This window comes from Giraffa tippelskirchi, chromosome 13 (genome assembly GCF_054371585.1).
Source record: "Giraffa tippelskirchi isolate mGirTip1 chromosome 13, T2T-mGirTip1v1.2.pri, whole genome shotgun sequence".
NCBI classification, from domain to species: domain Eukaryota; kingdom Metazoa; phylum Chordata; class Mammalia; order Artiodactyla; family Giraffidae; genus Giraffa; species Giraffa tippelskirchi.
This window is the reverse complement of record NC_137287.1, coordinates 8,599,563-8,618,536: the sequence shown is the minus strand read 5'-3', so window position 1 is coordinate 8,618,536 and position 18,974 is coordinate 8,599,563. Positions and strand designations below refer to the sequence as shown.

Genomic DNA, 18,974 nt, shown 5'->3' with positions numbered 1-18,974 from the left:
TAAAGCCCCACCCCCAACAAAGAAACTTCTGAAAGAGCTAGGGTTCCACAAAGTGGTTTATTGCTTTCAGAACAAAGCAAGCTCTTAAAATTTTTTTTTTTTTTAGTGAAGAAAATGCTTTTAGAACATTAAAACTTTTTCAAACTTTTTCTAAGAAAAACACTTTTTGTCAGCTGCTGAAGTAGGCACTTCAATATAGAGAACTCTGCAGAGGCAAGCACCTGGGCTGGATTGTGCAGCTTCTGCCCGTGTGGTCCCTGGGCGGTCCCACTGGATGCAGTCACCTGCTCAGAAGCGGGGCTTGCGCTTGCGGCCAGTGTACTGGGTGTCAGGGCGGACCTCCCTGTGCCAAGAAATAACGGGCGGGAAGAACAGAACAGGCTCAGGAAAATGAACTACGAACCCCTGAGACCCTGGAGGCAAGAGAGCCCCAAGCCCTGGGTGGCCAAGCCCCACCTCCAGCCCACAACCCGCCCCCCACAGCACTCACTTGCCCTGCCGGCGGCGGCGTGCCTTCTTCTCCAGGACCCATTGTCGGCTCTTCCTCACCACCCCCCGTCTCGCTATCTTGTACGGGATCCTGTGGGGGGACACAACTGTCAGCAAGGGGACGGAGTGGCCTAGCTGGCACCTGGGTGAAGCCGGGCAGAGAAATGTGGAAAGCCTCCCCCCAGTCAGGCGGCCTCTGCGGTCCCCGTTCTGGACAACCCCTCCCTGGTGACACCTGCTGGGGCCCGAGCAGTCGTTCAGCAGGAGGTGAGGTCCCCCTCACTCGCAGGTATCAAGATTGGGAACCGTGTGTTAGGCCTACATACAAGTGCCCACAGGCCAGGCAGGGGCCAAATTACTTTGGGGCCAGGATCAGCTCACAAGAGCCTATCCAAGGAGGGACTCTCCTGGCAGTCCAGGGGTTAAGAATCCTCACTTCCACTGCAGGGGACGTGGGCTCGATTCCCATGGTCAGGGAACTAAGAGTCCGCATGTTATGCAGCATGGCCAAAAGAAAAAGTAATTTTTCCAAAAAAGACCCCAGGGCTTCCCTGGTGATCTGGTTGTTAAAAATCGGCCTGGCCACGCACACAAGTTCGATCCCTGGTCCGGGAAGACCCCACATGCCACGGTGCCACAACTAGGGAGCCCGCACTCTAGACCTGACACTCCACAAGAGAAACCACCACAGGAAGAGGCCTTCGCGCCACTGCTCGAGTAGCCCCCCACTTGCTGCAACAAGAGAAAGCCCGTGCAGCAAGGGAGACCCAGCAGGACCCAGTGCAGCCAAAAATCAAAAAAATTTTAAAAACACAGCCTATCCCAGCAGGACCCAGTGCAGCCAAAAATCAAAAGAATTTTAAAAACACAGCCTATCCAAGGAAAGCCAGAGGCTCTTGGTACAGAGCAAGCTGGGGCTTCCAGCAACTTATGAATGTCTGAGGTAGGAAAACACGGCTGCCCAGCTCACGGCAGCCCCGAAAACGACCCTCAAGAGTTCATCTTGGGCTCCAGTCCCGGCTGAGGAGAACTTTTCTCTTCAGCTCTACAGGAGAGAGGCCCTGAGAAAGGGCAGAGTCCAGGTACTCAAACCACATTCCCCACCTGGCAGCTGGAATCAAACTGTTTTCAGCGATGACACACCATGGAGGCTGCCTGCCACCTGAGTAACCATTTCCTGAGGTACCTGGGTGGGCGCAGCCCATGGATCTTCTGCAGCGGGTATGAACCAGCCCTGCCCATGAAGAGTCCACAGCTGGGCTGGGGCAGCGACCAGCCCGCACCTGGCCAAGCACAGAGAGGCCAGGAGCAGCTGAGGGAGTGAGGGGGGAAACGAGAGCCCCACTGAGGTTAAGCTGGTATTAGTATTTCTTCATGCAGAAGGTGGGGCACATTCCAGACAGGAAGCAAGACGTGAAAGCGAGGCTCTGGGGAAGGGCTGAAGGGAAAGGTTAGGGAGTAGAAGAGTCTCGGTGCCTGGAGTCATGGGTGTAAGAAGGGGAGGGTCCAAGGGAGAATCTGAGCGTCTGCTGAGGATCAAGTCATCCTTGGAAGTCTCCTCCAAGCCAGACTGCGTGATACATCCTTCCTGCTGGTACATCTCCTCTGTTCTAACCCAGTAATAAAAGTCAGATTAAAAAAAACCTCGATTCCCACTTAGCTGGACCAGTTCATGGAGCTGTAACACCAGCAAAGAGCGTGCCCTCTCTCCAGGAAGCAGTGAGGCCTTTGACCAAAGGAATGACACATATTCCAGACTTCAGGGTGCAGAGAGACAGTAGTTCACGGAAGAAAGTTAACAGGCTCACCATGAGGGGGGAAGGAGTCCAATGTACCAGATGCCAAGCAGGAAGCAGCTAAAGATGCAGGACTAAACCCGAGGAGTCTCTAAGGAAGGACAAGCTCTGGGGTAGCACAGTGAATGGGGGCAAGAGGTGAGCTGTGGGAAGGGCGGTGGGGGCGGTGGGAAAGAGTCATCAGGAGAGCCACAGGAGCAGCAACGACGGCAGGCAGTGCAGACCACAAGAAGAGGTAAGTGGTGTCCACAGAGCAAAGGCCAGAGGGGAGGATGGCGCCTACAGAGAGCGCAGGTGACAAGCGGCAGGGCGGAGGCCAGTGGTGAGGGGTGAGGAATACACCGGTCAAAGCTGATGGGGTGGAGGGAGGAAATTAAGAGATGAGTTCGGTAAAGGGTTAGAATACCTTTTCTTAATTTATCTACTTATTGGATTGGCCAAAATTTTCACTTCTGCAAGATGTTATGGAAAAACCTCAATGAACTTTTTGGCCAAAACAATATTTCTAAGAGGCTCAAATGTGATCAGACCAAAGTGACAGCACCGGAAGCAAAGCCCCATCGGCCCACAGCCTCCTCCCCACCCTCCCCAAATCAGAGGATTTCAACAGGAAGAGTCTGTAGGGAGACAGGGTCCAAGCCAGGCACTGTGCTGAGTCCTGCACAAACATGCCCTCAACTTCTCAACACGCTGCCTAAGTGGGGGGGCACATTCCGCCTCGCCAGATTTTTAAATGAGAGATGAGAAACAGCTGCTGAGGTCCCACAACTTACCTAAGTTTACAGCTAGGACATGTTGTCTGTAGACACCGCTGTGAGGACAAGAGGGAGCCTAAGGTGGACGGAGGGAGTTAAACCACTTGAATTTCCCTGTGAAGGAGAGGGGACTGCTTGCTGGGAGCAAGTGATGGGCACCCTGGAGGAAAAACGGCGACGAAAGAGCCCCCCAAGTCCCCACAGGGAATGGGCTGAGGAAGTTGAGAGAGATGACCATGGAGGGCCAAGGGGTCAGGGGGCATCAATGCATGGTAGACACAAGGGCCGAACTCATGATTTTTCACCATCCCTGGGCCTTCCTAATTCATCCATTCTCTGCCCATTTTTCCTCTTCGATGTCTTAAAGTCTGAAGACCTTGCACTCTAATCAGATTGAAGAAATAACCTCCTTCTTTACTCCCTTATAATCACTTGCTCCTTCAACAAATACTGAACCCCTTTTGCTAACACAAGACATTCTTCTGGTGTTAGGTATACAAGTCCCCAGCAAGTTTTCATTCTAACTGGGGGTAAAAATAATGCCATATAAATATTTCTGACTTAGAGTTGTGAACAGTATTAGGGAAAATAAAAGTAAGGAGAACTCAACTAAAGATACTGAACAGGAAAATGGCAAGATATGATGTAAACTTTTAAAAAGCAAAAGAGAAGGATCTGTCTGGCTGCACAGCCAGGGAATTCAGACGCAAAGTCCGAAGCAGGGAAACCAGCGAAGCAGCTTTCAGAAACCTGGGCAGTGGGGACGGAGACCACATAGCTGCAGGGGAAAGGGGTGGACTGACTGGATATGAGATGTAAGGGAGACAGGAAGAGTAAACAACAGGAAGGATGGAGGAAGTTTGGGGGTGAAACCAAGGGCTCTGTTTTGCTCTGGAGACCTGCAGGAAGTCCAGGTCTGGACACTCAGGAGGGGAGGTGGTTTGGAAATCCGAGGTGGGATTGAGATCAATGCTATATACCTGGATGTTCTCAACCTGGAGCTGGTGTTTAAGGCAGCAGCATGGGGAGAAAAGGGGTCCAGGTGAAGCTGCAGAGTGAACGGAGAAGGACCAGCCAGGGAGGGAGGCAGGACGCCAAGGGAAGAAAGCGTTAAGGGAGCAATCGGCTGCCTTAGCTCCTACTTACCAAGCAAGTTACAATGAAGATGGAGAAGGAAAAAAGGCTCATGGGTTTGCTAAGACAGGCTGGTGGTGGCAAGAGCAATTTGTGATGAAACAAGCCTGAGGCAGAGGTGAGGACTGAGAAAGGCAAGGGAGCCAGTGCGAGGAGTTCTGCCATAAAGGCAATAAGCAGGGGTGGACAGAGTGGTAGTCAGGAGGAGCTGTTACGGGGATAAGGGAGGATCTTTTTTAAAGTTGGGATAAACTGCGCAGCACTGCCGTGTGCTGAAAGCAATGACACAGAGGATAAAGATGAGGATGCAGGAAGACAGGGAGCTGCAGGAGCCACAGGGAGGGGGTCTGGGACCCAGGGGACAGAGGCAGCCTGGGGAAGAGGGGACCACCCGCTGGTGGCGGCAAGAGGACGGGCAGGGGGGGCTGCCCATGGACATCCAGCAGGGCTCTTCTCTCTCAGTCAGAGGCAGGCGCAAAGGCCACCCCAAAGGGTTCCCCAGTCCCTTCTCCACCTTGCTGCCACTCCCACATCAGACCCTGAGAGACTTGGTGAAAGCAGAGACATGCACGAGTCTTGCCGCCTGAACCTAGGGAGGCAACCACCTGCCCGAGTCAGCGCTGACCGAGAGCCTCTCACCTCTCAGCCGTGTACGTGGACTCGGCGGGCTCCTCCTCCTCAATGTCTTCCCTCAGGCCCTGAAGGAACCAAAGTGCTTTCTGGTCACCTGGAGATCTCTCAATACCCCCGCCCCATCCAGAAGGCCTGGCACCCAGGCCTGTGAGTCCTTCCAGCAGGTCCATGGCCCAGCCTCACAGGAAGGGAACCCAAGACAGATGGGCCTACAAATTCAAGGGCCCTCACCTCTGGTATAGAGGTTGAAGGTCCAGAAAACAAACACAGGTAGAACCTGAAATGAGAAAACCAAGAGTGAGGGCTGGGCTCAGAAAGCCTTTAGGGACGAGTGAAATCCTCACCCTACCCCGCCACGAACAGATGCAGACACACCCGGGCCCCGGTGACCCAACTCAGCACTGCTCTGGTCCACTCGTCACGCCTGTGAGGGCCACCCCGCCACCCTCTCCTCTGCTGCACGGGCGGACCCTGGCCCCCGGCACTCACTTTTTGGCTTTGGCGCTGTTGGGGTAGTCCACCACCACACCACCAGTGAAGCCGGCCCTGGTGGCCTGGGTGGTGATCAGCTCCAACTGGGGAGAGAACAGCAGGGAGTCAGGCAGGGCAGCTGGGTAACCGGCTTCCTGCCCACCCCCCGGGCCCTCACCTGGTCCCAGGATGGACCTTGCTTGGGAGAACTGAAAGTCTTCGTTATTGACTGTTCCCAACTCAGAGGCCCCAAAAACCACGCAGGGAAAGTGCAGGCTGGAGCCAGCTACGGCAGACACCTCCCTCAAGGATCACAGTACCACCAACCCCACCCTATTATTCTCACCTTCTACCCCAGGGACCCACATCCCCACTTAAATCTCGGGAAATGAATGGCCACCAACTGAGAGCCAGACTCATTCACGTAACTGGTCAGGGACAGCTCGATACTTGTCCATCGGAGCCAGTACCCCCGACCCCCTCTCTGCTCATGCGTCACCCTCCACAGCACACAACTGTTAACATCCTCTCTCCCACCCCCATTTATTTCTTCGGTTATGGAAATCAATAATACCAGAGAGTTTGTCTGTCAAGAGAAGACAAACACCCTATCCCTCACCTGCCCCAGGTACCCTTCCCTCTTTAGGACTTAGGTCATAAAATGCGCCAGCGAGGAGGACCACTCTCAGCTCCTCCCTTCCTACCAAGCAGCCTAAGGTGGCTTGTCCTGTCACTTCCCAACAGCAGGAGGACAGGGGAGTGAGAAGCAGGACAGTTTACCTGTTCTGGGTTCCCCCCACTTCTGTGCACCCCTGCTAGCCAAGGGGCTTACCTGCTCTGAGTTCTCGGGGTACAACTGCAGGACAGCTCGGCCTCCACGAACCTGCAACAGAAACGTAGTGGTCTCTCAAATAATCCATGGGGTCCAGACCTAGACGCTTCCCCTTTTCTTGTTCATGAAATATATGTTGAGTTCCCACCGTGTGCAGAGTATACTGTTCTTGGGGCTGGGAAAGAGCCATGAACAAAAGAAACAGTCCCAAATGTCTGCAGCTCACATTTTAGTGGGCAAGGCAGCTAATTTACAGCAGATTAAGTGCCAAAAAGAAAAATAACTTAGAACAACGAATGATAAGTGACAGAAACTATCCAGTTTACTTTTGGTTTTCAAGGAAGACCTCTAAGGACACTGGAGCAGAGACCTGACTGTAATATGGAGTTGGCTATTGAAATGTCTGAGAGGAGAGCATTTCAGCAGAGACAAAGGCAAACACCAAGGTCCTCAGAACTTCAGCATTAACCCCAGAGTCGCAGAGAAAAGACTACATAATGCACAAGACCAGTCAGCTATCTGCCAGAACCCACTCTAACAAAGCCAGGGGTGAGGGGAGGTAACTAAGGGCACCAAGATCTGGGATCTCCCTGGTGGTCTAGTGACTAAGACTCTGTGCTCCCAATGCAGGGGGCCCAGGTTCCATCGCTGGTCTGGGAACTATTAACAGATCCCACACGCTGCAACTAAGACCGAAGATCCTGGGTGCTGCAACTGAGACCCAGCACTGCCAAATTTTTGCTAAAAGAAAAGAAACACTTGGATTAAAAAAAAAAAAAAAAAGAATGAACAGATTTTTAGGACTTAGAATCTCTCATTTAGTTCTAGTAAACAATAGAAAGCAACGCCATCATTTCTAAAGATAAGATAAAGCTAATAAAGCCTCTCTCACTAGTAAATAACCACCCTGCTCTCCTGTCTGAGCACTGGCGGTAGGGGAAGGAAGGTGGGAGCTGGAGGATGTGAGCTCTGGAAGGTGTTGTGTGCGTGGCCTCGACATGTCGTCCCTGACCTCAATCTGGGGAGTTCAGGCCCCCAAGCCAATGCATAATTAAAATTCAGCAGCGCAGACACAGCCGTTGTGATCAGTCTCAGATTCTGTCATCAGTGTCTTTACATTTCACTGGAGTGTGCTCCCCACCCCACCCCCTTCTTCTTTTAAGGCTGCCCACTTGGACAGAAGTAGCCACAATTAAGGTCCTGCCATTCTCAGTGTCCTTCCCACGGGGCACCTGCGCCTCATCACACTACCTGCAGGATAAGAAAAGATCTCGTGACTCACCAGAACAGAGTAAAGAGACGAGAAGAAGCAGTACAGGCGTTTGGCAGGAACATCAGACTTCTTGTTAGCATTACAGAGCCACTGCACTGCAGAAATGCTGCAAGAGGAGGAGACCTTGTCAGGAAAGGGAGCGACACACACGGCCCACCCCTGGCCTCTTTACGACCAATGCCACACTCTTCAATCTCCAGGTGAAACCCTCCTACCCACAACTCTGGAGGCAGTCCAAGGAAACACGTCCTCAACCTTGTTTCTCATGCATCTCAAGTTTGGTTCAGCATCACTCAGCAGGTCAAGGCTCTCCCTGCCACCTACGCCTTCATACCCTTCCTCCATTCAACAGAAATATGCTTCCGGCTTCCACAAAGCCATTCACTCTCCTCCTAAATCATTTCCTTCAACTGTACCTGCTAGGGGTCTCCACAATCCCCAGATGTAAAACCTCAAGCAGGGACATCCCTTGAGGTCCACTGGTTAAGAATCTGCCTGCCAGTGCAGGGGAAGTAGGTTCAATCCCTGTTCCAGGAACTAATATTCCATATGCCACGGGGCAACTAAGCCTGCGAGTCACAGGTAAATATCCTGCATGCCGCAACTAAGACCCAACGCAGCAAATAAATATTCAAAAAAAATAAAACTTCAAGCAACTAATATGCTCTTTTCCAGCATTCCCCTCCTCACTGCTGAGCACACACATACACAGAATCCCAAACCCAGTTGGTATGCCCAACTGCCTCTCCCAGCTTTTACTTCCTTCCACCACTCTCCTGAGTCAGCATTTATTATCACTTCGATTGCTTCAACAATGTAACTTTTCTCTTGCATCTTCTCTCTTAAGTAATCTTCCTACAACACAGATCAAGTCTTACCACTCACCAGCGCCCCATCAACAACTACTGAATAAAGACCCAACTTCTTAGGATGGAGTAAAAAGCTTTCTAGGAACCAAACCCACACAATCTCAGCTTCCAGGGAATTTCTCATTCATCGCTACATCAATGAGATGCCTTTCCCAACCCACCTCTATGCCTGTGCTCACACTGCTTCTTCACTCTGAAACTCTCCTTTGGCTTTCCAAATCCCTCTCGGCCTTCAAGGCCCAGCCCCTCCCCCTCCCGCTCTAAGTTTTCCCGTGCTCTTATTTCTCTTCATAACTGTGGTGGGTCCCCTGATTCCCTAGTGCACACCTCACCCTGGGGCTCATGTTTAATAACTTGGTCCACATCTTTACTTTTTGGCCACACGGCACGTCATGTGGGATCTTAGTTCCCCGACCATGGATCGAACCTGCAATCCCTGCAGTGGAAATGTAGAGTCTAAACCACTGGACTACCAGGGAAATCCCCCGGTCCACATCTTATAGCATCAAAAATACTATGGAGAGTCTTAAAAACAGGGACTTTTATTTCCATAAACTCCACAGCATGTCAATTTCTTGCACATAACAAATGCTGAGACAAAAATGCTGGCCAAACCACCTTCTCCTTTTAAAAACTAAAAATGACTGCTTACTACTGAAACACACAAGACCATATTGCTGGTCTTTGACTCTCTGTAGCTTAGAACATCTCACCTGATCATTACTAAAACACAGTTGCTATCTTTGAAACGTTTTTTCTCCTCCAATCTTGTTTCCACGTATATGTTAATCACTTACCCTAAAAAAAATATTTAGATACAGATTTGTACTCCTCATCCAGATTCTTACTGTGTATCCCTATAGCTCAATCTATTATCATAGGAGGTCTTCACCCTCCCAGATAATGATTCAACTTTGACATCCTCTCCTAGCAACAAAACACTAAACCAAATACTCAACAGAGCTTACCACAGAAGACAAAGAACAACTTCATGTTCCTAACAGTAATTAGAACAAGGCCCCGAAATACCTCTTTTTTTGTAATACAAAACTACTCCTATGGTTAACTTGTCCTGCCAGGTTCTAGTACCAGGGTATATAGATTTCTCTGCTTTGTGTGTGTGGCAGGGTGGGGGCTTCTGAGCCTCTGGGAGCCATCTTGTGGGCCCAATGTTCTAAAATATGTTATTGAAGTACTATGTACACATTCAAAGCCTGACCCTGACTTCTCAGAAAAGACTCCTAGGCCACTGAAAAGATTGGAGCCTTGAGGGCCACTCTCCACTATAAAACTCCTTGAAAAGAAGTCAACAAGATGGCTGCTGAGACCCACAAGATGGCTCCCAGAGGCTTAGAAGCCCCCACCTTGTCACACACACAAAGCAGAGAAATCTATACACCATGATACCTAAACCTGGCAGGACAAGTTAAGCATAGGAGTAGTTTTATAACACAAAAAAGACGTATTTGGGGGGCCTTGCTCTGATCTAACAGATCTGAAAATCCTGGGGAATATGTATATTTATGTATTCCATACAACTCTGCTTTGGGAAGCACTGACCTGGCAGGACTAAAAGCAGGAAATGAAGACCCTTACCTGATACAAGCATCAAAGGTGCCTGGTTTGAAGGGGATGCCCTGACCCATGTCCCCCAGAATCACATCTCCCTGCGTGTCTCGGTCCAAGGCCTCATCTACATTAGAAAAGAGTGGGTGAGGAATCAGGACAATCTGCATCACCACTCCAAACTCATGGAATGGTGTCCACCCCAGTGCTAAACAGGGCATACTTACCCAGCATGGCAGGGCTGATGTCAATGCCCACCCAGTAGTGCCCCTCATCTGAGAGGTAATCGCCACTCAGCCCAGTACCGCAGCTGGAAGACAATCAAACAGAGACTCAACAGTGTGAGGAGCAACGACATCCCCTCACCTGCACTGTCTGAACTGGGCGTTAGGATCTCACCCAATATCCAACACGTAACAGGGCTTATCCTCAGGTACACAAAGGAGCTCCAATGCCCGTTCAGCCATCTTGGTTTGGACATCAATCATCCGTGAGCTAAAAAGCCAGAAACACAAGTAAGTGGTAAAGGGATTCTGGGCTAAAACCTCACCCAGACCAAGAAAAGTCAAAGGAAACAATCATCCTGAGGTACTCTTTCCCAGCCAATAAACTGGACTATGACTATTTAAAAGTGACCCCCAAAGACCATGTAATAGAACGTACTATTCTGCTGTGACACAGATTAAACTGTACCAGCTGCAGGGCTACTATTAAGGGAACAAATCATTTACCTCATAACCCACCATTGGGTATTTTCAACTCTACCAAGCGCCGACATCCTCTTACTTAAAAATGTTTTCTAGAAGAATTATCCACTGTAGCTACTCCCACGTAGAAGGGTCAACAATGCACAATAAAAATTATAACAGTGCTCTCCATGAGAAATATAACACAAGCCACTCGGGACATTCTTGCTGCTGCGGCACTTCAGTAGTGTTCGACTCTGTGTGACCCCATAGACGGCAGCCCACCAGGCTCCCCCATCCCTGGGATTCTCCAGGCAAGAACACTGGAGTGGGTTGCCATTTCCTTCTCCAATGCATGAAAGTGAAAAGTGAAAGTGAAGATGCTCAGTTGTGTCCGACTCTTAGCAACCCCATGGACAGCAGCCTACCAGGCTCCTCCGTCCATGGGATTGTCCAGGCAAGAGTACTGGAGTGGGTTGACATTGCCTTCTCCGCGGGACATTCTTGAGGCCCCATTTAAAAAGAAACTAAATACATAAAGTTAACTGTAGTAATCCTTAACCTAACCCAATATAACTCAATATTATACTTCATTTAACCCAGTATGCTCAAAACATCATTTTAATATGTAACATAAAAAAAGTTAGTATTTCATTTTCTTCAGATTAAATATTTCAATAGATGGCTGATGGCTACTGGTTACCATATTAAACAAAAGAAGTCTTGAGTGTATCTGGCTTTCCCAAGAAACAAAGTCACACATAACAGTTTTCAAAATGCCTAACACAGGGCTCTGCAACTTGAAAAAAAAAATTTTCTTTGCTATATAATGACTACTGGCCATAAATTTTTGCTGACCCTAGTACTCGAATTGGAACAAAAAAGACAAAAACAAATTATTAGCATCTGCAGAACTTTTTTTGCAGAACACTGTATCGGGAAAGAGTAGGTTTGGAAGTACTTGCCCTGGCCCTCACCTGTTAACTGGCTTCATTAATTACACATAAAACTACTCTCTCAAATTCAGATACTCCACCAACAGCAGTCCCGAGATTTACTGAGATACTGTAAACTGGGACATACCGTAAACATTCTACGGATATTATTTCTTCCCCCCCACAAACAGCACTGATGGTGTACCCATAACCACTGCCTACCTAATTCTTCACATGTTTAAAATAAGCTGTCACCTTAAGAAAAGCAGGTATGATCGCTCCCATTCTGATACTAAGATTACCGAGACCCAGAGAATTTGGAGGTTTACTCAAGAGTTGACTTTGACGGTGTCAACAATGGATCAACTCAAGTCTCTTCCTTCCGTCACCCCCAAATTCTGCGTGCTTTCCAAGCAACCTCCGCATTTAGGGAAACTTGCCGGTTCCCGACCCCCGACACCCAGCAACATCCAGGCTTCCCTTACTTGCGCACGTATTTCCGGGCTTCATTCTTGTCGTAATACTGCAAGAACGAGAAAAAATTGGGGAGAGTCGGGTAAGATATCAAGACGCGAACGCCCTAGGAGAAAAGAGACGGGGGGTGGTCACAGCCCTCACCAGCTCCGGAGGCCCGCGGAGCTCAGGCCTCAGCCCGCGAGTAGCCATGCCCACGCCTCAGCAGCAGAACTCGTGCGAGCGGCTCCGGAGCCCGGTTTTTATGTCATCAGCCGGGCGCCCGCCACGTAATACGCATGCTCCACCCTCCTCTCCCCGCCTTCTCTTTTACTCGATTGGCTACAGGGCCGACCGGCTGCGAAAAACGCACGTCTCCCATTGGCCAGTTCATCTTGCACCGCCCGCCAGATTCACTCAAGATGGCAGCCCGGCGCGATCTGAGGTGGTCGCGACTGTTACTGTGGAGGTTGTGGCAGCCCCGGGGAGTTCCACAAAACCCGAGATCGAGCCTGGGCCCAGAAGCGAGGACTTATACCCGGAGCGACGGCCCGTACTCGCGCACGGCGCTCTATGATCTGCTCGGCGTCCCCTCCACAGCCACGCAGGCGCAAATCAAGGCGGCTTACTACCGGCAGAGCTTCCTCTACCACCCGGACCGCAACTCGGGGAGCGCTGAGGCTGCCGAGCGCTTCACGCGCATCTCCCAGGCTTACGTGGTGCTGGGCAGTACCACCTTGCGTCGCAAGTATGACCGCGGCCTGCTGAGCGATGAGGACCTGCGCGGTCCGGGCGTCCGGCCTTCCAAGACTCCCGCCGCCGACCCCGAGAAGCCCCGTACCCCTCCGCCCGGCTCTCGGGCCCACGGCCGCGGTCCGGCCTCGCCGGGAGCCAAGCGCACCATGTTCGACTTTGACGCCTTCTACCAGGCGCACTACGGTGAGCAGCTGGAGCGCGAACGGCGCCTGAGGGCGCGCCGGGAGGCCTTCCGCAAGATGCAGGAGGACCGGGCCAAGAAGGGCTTACGCTGGGACGAGACCCGAGACTTAGCTTTCGTCCTCGTTCTGCTCACCGTTTTCCTCATCGTGAGCTTTCGTATTTAATCGGAGAGCGGAGGGCAGGGGAGCAGCCCCCAGCCAACACTCTCCTGCCCCACCCCCAAGAAAGTGGTCTTGCGTGTCATCTTGAACCCCTTGCCTCTCATTGCCTACCTCTGCTGGGGTCGGAAGGATCTGCTCTCCCCCTTCTGTTCCCCACCTGGCCAGTTTAGCCATTGACCTGCACGTCCCTACCCCTACCCCACTCCAGAAAAGGAGGCTTTCCATACTCAAGAAAACAGGCCCCTAATGAAGAGTCCTGAAAGCCCGAGAGTGAGGGGTTTTCTGGAGGCCCTGGGGTGCCTGCCTCCAGATGTTGTCAACTTCTGGAACACTTGCTCTGGCTTTCTCCTAAAGCTCCGAGCGAGACTCCTCTGCTCCTGCGCCATGCGTGTAGTGTGGGGCTCCTGTGTAACCTTGAAACGTGCAATGTGACCAGTTGTGGCTGCCAAAACAAAAAAATCTGGGGTCTTACGAAACTTGCCTTTCTGTGAGTTCCCCAAGCCGCAGGTGAGACCCGATGTAGGGTAAAGATGTGATCCGTGGGAACCTGGCCATTCTTGGGTAGTCAGATTCCACTCGGCCTTCTGTTGGTGGCCTCTGGGAGTGGGAAAGAAAGCAAGGTCATGAGCCTTCCTGTACCCATACTTATTGAATATATGACCTTGCAGAAATTTATCTGTGGGCATGATGGCAGGGGAGAAAATTGTTTGCTCTTTCGAGATCTGTCATACTTGTTTATCCATGTTCTAGTAGGCTCAGTGATTAAAATATTGATGTCGGTAGAGCCAGATTTATCCTTGGGACAGTGTGCCTGGCACCTGGTCATCCCTTGACCAGCCAGCCTCATTGCTAACTGTGCAGCTCCTCCCTTCCTAGAAATAGAGCAACAAAAGCAGAGGAAGAGTTGCTTGAGAGTGGCCCAGCCTCCCATTCTGCTGGTAGTGCTTATCGCAGGCCCCACAAGCCAAGTCCTTGAAACATGGCTACTTGAGGCTGTGGGAACTGGGGGAGTTTGAGTAAACAAGATTATTGAGGGAGAGGAGGGGACATGGAGAAATGCACTTCCTTATTCAGAGCTGACTGACTGAGGCCTTTTTCTCTTTTTTTGGCTGCACAGCTCAGGCATGTGGGATCTTAGTTCCCCAACCAGGGATCGAACCTATGCCCCAGTCTCAACTACTGGATCCCCAGAGAAGTACCCCCCTCTTTTTTTTCTCCACCTCCTCTATTCCTAACTGGTGCTAAATAAGTGGGTGATCACTTGCTAGAGCTATTGTAATCCAGCCGTCTTAACCCTGAATCTCTGCACACAGGGTGTAGATTAGCTGTGAGATGGTAGGAACTCAAGGGTGTATGCACTGTTGAGCGGAAAGCCACGGGATAGGAAAACCTGTGCATGAGACCGACTACAAGAGTCAGGACCTAAGTCTAGCTTCTAAACAAGGCCAGAGGTGCTTTGCTATATTAACACCAATTCCTGCACTCTCTTCTGTGTGCAATTCTTGTGTAAGTTGGGGATAAACCCATAGCTGTTTCAACTTGGTCTTTTCTCGAGCCTTGGAGGTTGGGGGTGAGTTCTTCGGCATGGCTTTGCAGTGACCCATGTAATTCAGTGGTAAGGCTTTAAAGCTCACTCGGGTTCAGACCTGCTGGGCTCAGCAAGCCTTGGTTTGAAGGGAGGGGCATGTGTACTTTTAAAAAGAACATTTAATGTTATTATGTTTCATATTTGGAAAACAAGGTGGGGAAAGTCTGTTCTTTTCAAAGCACAAAGAACAGGATGTGAAGCTTAGTGAAAGGTACAGAGACTGGTAATTCTCAACCAAAGAGTTGGGACAGAACAGTCTGTGAGGCAAGATTTCATCCAAATTTCGATCAAATGGGGTTGGGGTTCTTTGGGGTTTTGTTTGTAAAAGCACTAATGGTCTGTGATATCCAGGGCCTTTCTCATTGACTCTGACATATACCTCTCAAGTTTGTTTTCTCTCAGTGAAGATCACAGCCAAAAATATTCCCTAGGGGCCCTAGAACATGGAGGTGGATAAAAAATTCCAGAAGGTTTGGGGTGGTGGGTCCAGACTCTGTGAAACCTCTGGAACATTCCATGTAACTCCAAAAAGGGCAGTCAATAAAATTTATTAACCATCTAACTCTAAGCCTCTTCTTAGGCCTAGAACTAGGCCCCCAGCCCCCTTCTCTCTAGTGCTATCTTGCCTGCTGGGGTTTTTTAGGCCAGAGCTGAACTCAGGGACACCACTCCCTACCATCCCTGAAACAGTCTGGGCTCTTCATCGGCAGGGAGGTGTGTGGGAGGCTTTCTGAAGGACCCTCCCGTGCTGGTTCCTGTTACCTCATTTCTCTCCCCACCCCCCGCATCTGTCCTTTCTCAGCTTCTTATCTGCCCTCTGGAGGAGAGGCTGAACCAGGCCATGGACATTAGCCCCTGCCTTTCAGGAGCTGCTCGCATGTTCCTGAGACATGGTCAGCTTTAGTCCCTTTTCTCCTTTTGATCACAAACTGTAAAGTAGAAGTTTGGACTGAGGAAGAGAGACTGGGACAAGAGAGGTCCAGCTTGCTCCAGGCTGCACTCATTGGGGTGGGCAGGGGGTGGAGTTCAGTACCAGGCCCAGTGAGAAGCATGCACAGATCCTAAGTGGAGAGACCTGAACAAGAAGACTGGAATCAAAGGTGTGCATGTCTAGGCAATTATGATACTGCCTTTGGGCTTAATCAGGACTTTATTCCTCCCGAGCCAAGCTTTTCCCCTTTGTTGTCCGTTTTGTTTTTTTTTTAATTGCTAGGTGAAAAGATCCTTTACACATCCCATTGCTAAAGGAGTAAGATTTCTTGCTTCCTTCTGAGGTTTTGGCATTTCTTTCTCTGGGCGCACCTTGCCCTCCGTAATGGTCCCAGTGTGAGCCAAGATGAAGAATAGCCTACCTTAGGCCAGTGAGTTGTCTGTTGGTCATCACTGACCATGTATATATCTCCATCCCTTATAGCCACAGCCCGAAGCTGAGACACCAAGGGTGGAGCCCAAGTGAGTGGCCACCACACCCGCTTTTGGGAAAATGGCGAGGAGGAGGGGTCTTGTCTCGGGCCTTTGGGCTTCCTAGAAGTCATCAGATCCCGTGAAGAGAGGCTGAGAGAAGGGAAGCCGGTAAGTGGCAGGATTACTTCAGTCCTCTCAGTGTTCTTTCATGGCCTTTGCCCCGTTGGTTCCTCCGCCCTGTGATGGATGTGGTCACATTATCACCTGCCTCTGAGCAGGATTGTAGAAGGCCCGCCTCACCTGCCTTCAGTGGCCTGGCTCTCAGCCAGCCTTGGAGCCCAGGTGGCCATGGGGTTTGTGCAAAGCAGCTGAGGGTCTGTCTGTTAGTTTTAGGATGATTCCAAGACCTGAGTCTGGGCCTCACAAACTTGTGTATGCCGGAGGTGCTCAGTGCTCTCATCCCCCAGAAGCGCCCCTTCACCGTCGGTCGTAAGATTATAGTATAACGATGGATCCAGCCATCTCACCAGTGTCTCTTAAGGCTGTCTCAACTTGGGGCCCAGTCGCTAGTCTTGAGGGAGGTCAGCCTGCCTTTGTCCCTTCAGCGTTCACACCCTGGGAGGGCCTGGTAGGCCCTGGGAGGGGCTGCCACTAGACCAAAGAAGGCCTGTTTCAGGAGAACCAAGAACTGACCCAGATTCGTGGTTCACACCCGCACATCATGTTTGGCTGTGGCTAGCACAGTGTCTTAACTTTAGCCAACATTAAGAACTTGGGAGACTTGGCGTAAAAATCTAGATTTCTGACTTCGCTCCAAAAAATGAGAAAATGTGCCACCATTAAGCTTCCTCCCATACCTGCATGACCACTTGGGAAAAGCTATCAGGTCTGCCTTGTAGATAAGTCCTTCCTCCCCAGGCTGCTGCACTCTGACCAGCAAAGGGGATGTGTCAGAAGCCATAATGCACACACTTGTACCATTTCGCTCTTAGTAAATAAATCTCTGTACCCCATGTCTATAAAGAGGGAAAACAGACAGACAAAAGGGGTCTCGCATTTCCAGGAAAATAGGGGAGAGTGTATTTTGTGGAAATGGAGCTGCTTGGCACTGTGACCTTCCTGGCCCCTCCAGGCGTTTGAGGTTGCAGATCCCTAGATAACCTCCTGTGTTGTTCTAAGAGCTCACACTTTGACTGGGAGGCAGAGTATAAATCTTATTTTCTGTGGAACAAGAAGAATCTCTTGAGAGGCCTATCGCAGGGGCAAGGTCCCAGACAAAGCCAGAGGTCCCTTGGTACAAGAATGCCATTCCTGCACATGATCTTTCATGTAAAATCCTTGTATAAATTGGGATAAACTCTCAGCTAGTCAACTTTGTCTCTCTGAAACCACTGGATTCTCTCTAGCCTTGGAGGTCAAGGGCAATTTCTTAGCCATGGCTTTGCAGTGACCACACAGTTCAGGGGTGAAGATTTGAGCTCACTCGGGTTCAGGCCTGCCTAGCTCAGTGAGCCTTGATTGACGCGCGCGCACAGACACGAAGCTGCATGTAGTGTTTCATGTTTGGAAGACAAAGCAGGAGGCTTAAGAAAGGACACCGAAGCTAGTGATTTACAAGCCAAGGAGATGCACATAACAGACTTTTGAGGGGCAGGAACACATTGTGTTTATCAAAAAGGGGTGGGAGTTTTGTCACTGGGGCAGTTTGGGGGTTTTGGTTTATAAACACACTGGTGGTCTGTAATAGAACTTTTCTCATGGGCCTCTTGATGTAGCCCCTCGAGTTTATTCTCTCTCACAGAGGATTACAGCCAAGAACATTCCCTGGTACCACAGAACCTAGAAAGTTACAGAAGTGATCTGGCAGGAGAGCCCAGACTGCCTGGAACTTTCCAGAACATTCCATGTACCTTCAAGCAGAGAGGTTAATAAAGCTTGTTAAGCATCCAACTCTTAAGCCTTTCCTGTGGCCGAGGAGTAGGGCCACTCCACTCTGGCGGCATCTGTACCCACCTGCCTCGGGTCTTTGGTCTTTTTCATGCTGGAGCTGAATCCTGAGGGGCGTCACTCCCTGTGCCCTCTAAAACTGAGCTCTTTGAGGAAGGGGAGGGGTGTGGAAGGCCTTTTGAAGGCCCCCATCTGGTTCCCATGGTAACACTCTTCTCCCTTTCTAGTCCCACCCTTGCCTGGTCATTTCTTTCTCTTATCTGCCCTGGGGAGGGGAGGCCGAACCAGACTGTGGACGTTAGCCTCTGCCCAGCTCACAATAGTGGAGGGAGGCTCAGGCATCCCCATCCTTAGCCCCTTTTCCTTTGCTTACAAACCTGGAAAAACACCCTGGAAGCACGGACCAGGAATGGGAGGTCAGGGTGAGAGAGGCCCAGCTTGCCCCAGGCCGTGCTGAGAACGCGGAAGTTCTTCCAAGGCTGCTCAGTCTTCTGTCTGTTGTCTCAGGCAGGCACTAGGGGTCATCTTGGCATCCCTCACCTCCAGCAGCTCAAGGGCTAGCAGGGAGGAGCAGGAGAACCGAGGCCTCCGTGGGATGGAGGTTCTTGAGTGGGCACTGGCAGTGCTTTGCCCCTGCTGGGAGGGATCTGACTGGACTTGAGGGGCCAGTCCCTCTAACTATTGCCTACATTTCTAAAGATCCCATCAGAGGAATTCCTTGGCAGTCCAGTGGTTAGGACTGCATACTTCCACTGCTGGGCACCTGGTTTCAGTCCATGGTCAGGGAGCTAAGATTCTGCAAGCTGCACCGTGTAGCGAAGGGGGGAAAAGAAACAAAACCCCAAACCAAAATTATTAAAAAACAAGATCCCATCAAGCAGTCACTCAGGTGCTCCTCAGACAGCTTTAGGAATGGGGACCACCTACCTCTAGTAGCGGCCACGATTCTAGAGCCTCACACTGAGCCAAAATCTGACTCCCTGTGGTTTCCACCCACTGGTCTTGACTCTGACCTCTGGCTCTTTGTGAAGCAGCCCTTTAGA

General features: G+C 50.7%; 2 protein-coding genes and 1 non-coding gene across 5 annotated transcripts; 1 reads left to right on the top strand and 2 right to left on the bottom strand.

Annotated features, from left to right (window-relative positions):
- Positions 1 to 38: 38 nt before the first annotated feature.
- On the bottom strand, positions 39 to 12,129 carry BUD23 (BUD23 rRNA methyltransferase and ribosome maturation factor). Of its 2 annotated transcripts, none has more exons than XR_014073337.1 (12): positions 12,058 to 12,129; positions 11,925 to 11,962; positions 10,218 to 10,313; positions 10,046 to 10,128; positions 9,849 to 9,945; positions 7,362 to 7,489; positions 6,111 to 6,182; positions 5,297 to 5,382; positions 5,039 to 5,084; positions 4,814 to 4,872; positions 491 to 580; positions 39 to 343 (listed from the first exon to the last, which is right to left on the bottom strand). XR_014073337.1 is itself a non-coding variant. In XM_081557899.1 (12 exons), the coding sequence occupies exons 1-12, from the start codon at positions 12,103 to 12,105 to the stop codon at positions 289 to 291; spliced, it is 846 nt and encodes a 281-aa protein (XP_081414025.1). In that variant the 5' UTR covers positions 12,106 to 12,129; the 3' UTR covers positions 39 to 288. The 2 variants fall into 2 exon arrangements, 1 of the variants encoding a protein (XP_081414025.1); XM_081557899.1 differs by having other exon boundaries at positions 6,111 to 6,161; positions 7,393 to 7,489.
- Positions 1,422 to 1,550, bottom strand: LOC145533622 (small Cajal body-specific RNA 20). The gene has a single exon (XR_014074209.1).
- Positions 12,130 to 12,224: 95 nt separating the features above from the next.
- DNAJC30 (DnaJ heat shock protein family (Hsp40) member C30) lies at positions 12,225 to 17,934 on the top strand. 2 transcript variants are annotated; one of them, XM_081557901.1, is made up of 3 exons: positions 12,225 to 13,499; positions 15,995 to 16,152; positions 17,760 to 17,934. In XM_081557901.1, the coding sequence occupies exon 1, from the start codon at positions 12,315 to 12,317 to the stop codon at positions 12,993 to 12,995; it is 681 nt and encodes a 226-aa protein (XP_081414027.1). In that variant the 5' UTR covers positions 12,225 to 12,314; the 3' UTR covers positions 12,996 to 13,499; positions 15,995 to 16,152; positions 17,760 to 17,934. The 2 variants fall into 2 exon arrangements, with proteins under 2 accessions (XP_081414027.1, XP_081414026.1); XM_081557900.1 differs by having other exon boundaries at positions 15,995 to 17,934.
- Positions 17,935 to 18,974: the final 1,040 nt, after the last annotated feature.